Source organism: Ostrinia nubilalis, chromosome 6 (assembly GCF_963855985.1).
Source record: "Ostrinia nubilalis chromosome 6, ilOstNubi1.1, whole genome shotgun sequence".
Classification (NCBI taxonomy): Eukaryota; Metazoa; Arthropoda; class Insecta; order Lepidoptera; family Crambidae; genus Ostrinia; species Ostrinia nubilalis.
The window spans coordinates 11,701,866-11,708,460 of record NC_087093.1 but is presented as its reverse complement, the minus strand read 5'-3'; the positions used below and the strand labels follow the sequence as shown (position 1 = coordinate 11,708,460).

Here is a 6,595-nt window from a genome sequence, read left to right as displayed (position 1 = left end):
GTAAAAAGACAAAAATTTTGTGGTTAAGTTACAGCCAGATAGGATTAAAGTACTCGTATATTATGTATTTTTTGCGTTATTTGATTTTTTAAGTTTAACTTTTGAAAGTAAAAGTTGGTAGAAACAAAAACTAAGAAATCGGAACTTTCTTTCACGTCTTTCAACGTTAAGCGCTACATTGTTTTCTGCTTTTTATACATTTGTAGCTCTACTTATTTTTTAGTTCTCACTGAGCTAACAATGCCGATGTTGCGTGTTAGCAAAATGCATAAGTCAAATCAAAATCAAATAAATTGTGATGTTATTTTTTGTCTCGTCGAAGAATTCATTTCGCTGATCAGCTAACGAAGCGGAAAGTGTTAAATTCGAACAAGTCTGTTAATTGATAAATTATTTACTTACGTTCAGGTATCAGTTTTTCTTAATGCAATTGCATATAACAATGGTAATCGATGCTCTCGCAAATAAGATAAAAACTTAACTTAAAAAAATAAGTACCTTATTTTAATGACCAAATTCAAATCAAAAGTGCTCATGAACTTGCCTTATCACCTTACGTAAGTCGAAATCTAGGTGAGAAACCAGTCAGAGCGTTAAGTAGGTTGCATTAAACTTGAATGCAGGTGCATCTCGTGGCAGCATGCGGTGAAAGTGGTCCTGGTGGTTTATTGAGCATCCTACGAGGAGTACGTTGAAGTACTTCTACAAGTACAGTCGATAGCACGTCAGAATGTACTTTTTTGTTGAAAAATTGCACTTCATTTTCACAATCAATTACAAACATTTATCAAATCATGTCCACACTTTCGCGTTTAATGTGTGTAGTCATTCACAACTAAAAAATAATGAATTTTATAAATATCTATGATTATTCAAATTATGCTATTACTTTTATGCTAATGATGTTTTCCTGCTACATTTTATTTTGTATTCTTACGAAATTCAGTTATCTAATAGAGCTATTTGAATGTAGAGTTTTATAAATAGATTCGAGTTATATTTAAATATCATTAAATTTCACTTTCTTTCTAGAGCCAGATGATTTATATGACAGTCTAATTTGCTAGGAAGAGAATGTACGCATCATGAAGCTATTTTTGGTTAGGAGAAGAAACCTGTTTGAAGGTTGATAGTGATCTTTAATTTTATAGTTATAGGCTTCAACATTCTATGATGAAATCGGTAAAATTAGTTTATTTTTAAACAATGCAAGAGTTATTTTGTATTTTAATAAAGAATGCCTACTTAATTATAATGAGTGATAGTATGAACTTAAGGAAACAATTAATTGGGTTCTATGCAATAAGATGACGATTGATGACGATAATGAATTATTAATGATGTTAGTGCGAAAAACAACTCATTTAACCAATTACTTACCAATTCCAAATCCATTTTGATTGATTGAATTCATGTTTCTAGCTCCAGCAAAATTAATAAAGGTAGAGTTGGTGAAAATCAATACTGGTCTAGACTAATTTCCTCATATTATGTACTTTAAAAAAGCGTAACCTTCGCCTTTCTAACATAAAGTCTTTACATTCAACTTGAGCTAAATACTTAACCTAGTAATCTAACTGGTTGAACTAGTGTACCTACATGTAGGGACAAGACTCGTATTATGAAACGAAGTTTAATAACTAGGTAACTCAAGCATACATTCTAGACTGTGATACGAGTATCTTAGATATTAGATAATCAGAGATTTGACTGCCATTTCATAAGGAACTTAGTTTAATTGAGTGTCTTGAGTCAGGGTTTATCTCACAATTAATTTAGAAATATAGTTACTTTTTCTTCTCTATAATTTCACTCTTCTTGGTCTTGGTTACTTCTGGGTCTACGTCTGCTCACTAGTCTCTGGTTTGTTTTAGTCCGGGCCTAAGTAGAGATTAAAACAGCTTTCATGCAGACTGGAATGAATGCTGACTGAATAGACTGCTGTATTTACAGCAGTTGTATTTGTAACAGTTGCTGATGGATTTTTATTATAGTTCCAGATGCTGAAGGCAGTTTGATGTCCATGATAGACTTTCGGTACTGGCGCTGTGTGATGAAGCGCGAGTGGAAATGTCCAGACAGTGAGATTAATTTCTTCCTATTTACACCGTAAGTATCTTTACTTATTTTCTATTTCTAGTTTAGTTATTATGGCTTTAAACAAATCTTTGGATAGTTCGATAGCTGCACCAAACCAATTGCTTAAAATGCCGTGTCAGTTTGTTATTCAAAAAGAAATTAAGATCCTACATCAAGTTTTTGATTTCGATACTAAGGTTTTAGGTATTCCGCCATAACTGAAAGATCGAGGGAGAGAAATTAGAAATGACTGAGGAAAGAGAGTTTCGTTTATAAACGAGATCATTATAGCAAATAATTGACTTGAAACAGGAAATACCAATAAATTAAATGGCAAGAATTTCATCGGCCCACGGTGGATCGAGCCCATACAAGGTGTTGGACATGGTGCTTTAAATGCAACTACTTAAAACAAGATTGATTTGCATATAAGTTGAAAGATGAGACTTCATTCTATCAAATATCATTAATATCAAGTCATGATCTACTATCATAGCTATGTGGTGCGACCATAAAGTGAACAAAGTCAAAATCATGGATTTTCTGACTTCTGTTTGTATTGTCAATATATCCAATTTCGTTCACTGGTTTTATGTTAGTACTTAATAATGTATTAGTTTATACCTTTATCTTAATCTGTGTGTTAAAATGAGTGCCTAAAAAACTTCTAGCTTGGCTATTTTGACGTAATTTTAAAAGGTATTTTTTTAAATGAAAACTGCGTGTTTTAGTTGACATCTTGGGCGATCTTTAACAAACCATGAATGAGAGATGATAGATGACAATGTGGGCGATATTATTACTCAGTTTTTGGACCCTTGTTCATCCATATTTTCAAGAAAATCACAAAAAACTAAATAAAAGCGCCTCATTTTTCCGCATAGCAAAATTAACTTAGGTAAAATTCGTTACACTAAAATAATGTCAGGTAAACCAAAGATGTTTATTTTGGTTTATGAGTTATTTATCGTGTGCAATTCAGTAAAAAATACTCATTAAAATGGAAAACCTCAAGGCAAATAGAGATTTGTATGCATTATTAAAAACCACGATGAAAGATCGCGCTAGTTCTTTAGCTAGGATACTAGAGCTGTTTTCCCATACACTCTCTTCAGATAAACAGAGGTAAGTACTAACGTAGTTAATACTTTATGAACATAAAGAAATACTATAAAACAGACATAGTAAAAAAATCACACTGTCATCATCTCAAAAGATTGTCGTCGTTGAATTTAGTATATAGTATGTCATACATTTTGTATGTATTTTTTTCTTAATTTATGATTGTGTTAGGTAGGTACTAAGTTACACATTTTATTTATCAGATAACTATCGAAAAAAATCAATAATTTCATTGACACTGTTTGTCGCAAGAAGAAGCAGTGTCATTATAATGAGAACCAGTTTTTAGCTACAAACGTATATTGGCGTATATAAACGTATAATCTGTTGATTGGAGTCAGTTTTGTAGTCCGCCAAGTTCCTATAAAATTGCATTAGTATGTATCTAACAGCTAACAGAATATAAAATCAAGCTCGACAAAATCGAACAAAGTGATTGTGTGCAATGAAAAATCAGGCGTTTACAAAAAAATTTCTTTCATAATTTTAACACTTAATGAGAATAAATTTAGAGTATTGTTAGATTATGTATCTAACAGTTAACAGAATATGAAATCAAGCTCGACAAAATCGAACAAACTGATTGTGTGCAATGAAAAATCAGGCGTTTACAAAAATATTTCTTTAAAAATTTTAACACTTAATGAGAATAAATTTAGAGTATTGTTAGATTATGTTACTCTTTAAATATGGAAATAGACCAAAATGAGTGAGTATTTGCTTTTCATTGAACAATAAATACAAGTTTTTCATCACTATATTTTAAGAATTTTTTTCACTTATATTAATTGCCATCTAATAAGTAAAACCTATCACATTAGAAAGATAAACTTATCAACCTTACACTGTAAAAATTTGAAGTTACTACGTTGACGCAATCTCATTTTATTTTAAAAACACTGAGTAAGGAAGCGATGTCCAACGCTTTGTATGGGCTCGATCCAGTGTGCGGCCCTATAAATTGAGACAAACAACTCAATATTTTAGAATATTTGGTTCAAATGATTTCAGAAAATTTTCCACAACACATTTGAATAATTATGTAAATCTTAAAAGAAACCATAATATCATAGTAGAGGTAGTATTAATCTGACTAATCAGTGCAAGTTCCAAATTCAAAACTACGTACAGTTATAGCCTGACCAGGAACATAAAAACCCTGGCATAGAGGCGCGTCAATTGCATTTGATAGTGCAACACTGAGTACAGTCGTACCTGTGTTAAATTAATAGGCTCACTTTATGTATCAGGATTCAGGATTACGGGCTAATTTGATATTTTCATAAATTAACGAAAAAATATTATTATAGGTAACCTGATTTAAATAAATTAAATAAAACCATCAATCGAGCTAGTAGATTTATTTTATTATTCATCAATAATCAAATTCAGAACTTGAATATTCAACTTCAATGTCTGCTCATGAACGCTTCAAACTCGGTACTTCTTTCCCAATCCCATAAAATTCAACACTTAGAAAGCGACAAAAAACTTTAAAATAGGTAGTTGAAACAAACCACAGCTAATTTTCATAGTGGACTGTACTATACGATAAACATGTCAGTCAATTTGACAACCTTTGTCGGAAACATTATTCAATGAAAATATTGTCCGAACCCTTAGTATTTCTCTTCGACAAATACTTTAACACATTGTGAACCACTTTTCTTTCACGACTATAAAAATATTTTAGCAATTTAATTCATAAAACCAATTGCGCACATTTAAAATAAAGTTTGTTTACACTTTGACAGCAATAGACTGACATGCAAGGTGACATGTCAATGAAGTTTTCAGTTACTGTTGCCATTAAAAGAAATTAGTACCTACCATTAGTTTTCCGCAACATGGCGAGGGTTTTTATGTTCCTGGTCAGGCTATAAATTGTACTTTTGATGAATGGCTATTACAAATTACGTCACAATACGTCAGCATATAATATGCTGAAGTAATGATATTATGAAAGAGATATGAATCTATTTGAGATTTTTTGATCCAATAAACTTTCAATGTTCCAAGACGGTTCTAGTAACCAGTCAAATAGCATTACGTATAACAGTGTTCCTCGAGCAGGGAACGCCCCTACCAGCAGTGGGTGGACGTGCGGTACCCGAAGCACCTGGTGGACTACGGCTGGAAGGCTTCCAGGAAGAACGTCCTGATCATCCACGGGTTCAACGGGACTCATAGCAAGTCACCTATGACGCTACTACGAGATGGTGAGCTTTATAGCAATAATAATAATTATTTACTGGGCTGTTGTCATATGATTCAAATTCTATAGCATTTGAATTTGCCCAATTTTTAGTTGAAGGTATGTATGTATCCTCCCTCAAGGTTTATTTGGCACGACTTTATCATATGAAATTAAGATTCTGCGAGATGAGGTAAGTTTCAGGACTTAGAAATTGCCTCCTCGACCGCTACAAAATTTACTTTCACTTACTGTATTGAATGAATAAGCATCCATTCATCTTGTATGCATTTTTGATTGCAAGCAAGCAATAAATTAATATACAAGTTGTGCTAATCTTTTACTAAGTAAATAAATAATACTCTATTATGATGTTAAACAAAAATCTATGTGTAACTTTACAGCCTACCTATCCCGCAAAGACCACAACGTGTTCATGGTGGACTGGTCGCCGCTCACCAGGTTTCCCTGCTACCTGTCGGCGTTATCTAATATGAAGTAAGTTTGTTTACTACCCACACAATCCTTTCACTCGTCTCAGTTCAATAAGCAGTTACCATCACAGATTGTGATGGTAATACTTCTTACTTCTAAGTGTGTTTAAATATTGTTTTATACGCCTATTCTCTCTGTGGGCTTTTTTATGTAATTTCCTTTGTTTATTGCGGTGTTGTTCATACATTATTTATCAGATAAATAACCATACATTTATGTTTTATGATGTTTTTAGTTTTAAAACTACTGGTGCCAACCTCTTTGTATCATTTTTGTACCTGTTTATTGGATCTTATACATTTCAAAGATTGATTTGTTTGATAGAAACATTATACAATTTTGTAAAACTTCACAAGATAATCTTTATGTTTCGACCGTTTTCAGGCTGACATCCCAATGTACAGCCCAGCTCTATTCATCCATAACCCTGGCGGGAGGCCTGGCCAAGATGACCACGTGCGTGGGCCACTCCTTAGGGGCACACATCTGCGGAATGATATCCAACCACCTCACCGAGAAACAGTATAAGATTGTTGGTGAGTAATTCGAGTATTATTATGTACATCATCATCATCATCATCTCAGCCATAGGACGTCCACTGCTGAACATAGGCCTCCCCAAATGCTTTCGATGTTGCCCGGTTGGTAGCGGCCTGCGTCCAGTGCCTTCCTGTTCCCTTTATGACGTCGTCGGTCCCCCATGTG

The 6,595-nt window shown here is 33.1% G+C and overlaps 1 protein-coding gene across 2 annotated transcripts in view; it reads left to right on the top strand.

Annotated features, from left to right (window-relative positions):
- The window catches only part of LOC135072658 (phospholipase A1), a 54,035-nt gene that overhangs the window by 3,335 nt on the left and 44,105 nt on the right, over positions 1 to 6,595 (top strand). Inside the window, exons 1-5 of one of the 2 annotated variants that reach the window (XM_063966674.1) lie at positions 256 to 408; positions 1,995 to 2,109; positions 5,275 to 5,420; positions 5,800 to 5,893; positions 6,275 to 6,426. In XM_063966674.1, coding sequence (XP_063822744.1) covers positions 2,018 to 2,109; positions 5,275 to 5,420; positions 5,800 to 5,893; positions 6,275 to 6,426 — 484 coding nt within the window. In that variant the 5' untranslated portion in view covers positions 256 to 408; positions 1,995 to 2,017. Of the gene's footprint in view, positions 1 to 255; positions 409 to 1,994; positions 2,110 to 5,274; positions 5,421 to 5,799; positions 5,894 to 6,274; positions 6,427 to 6,595 lie in introns of those variants that run through there. The other variant, XM_063966673.1, reaches the window with a different exon arrangement.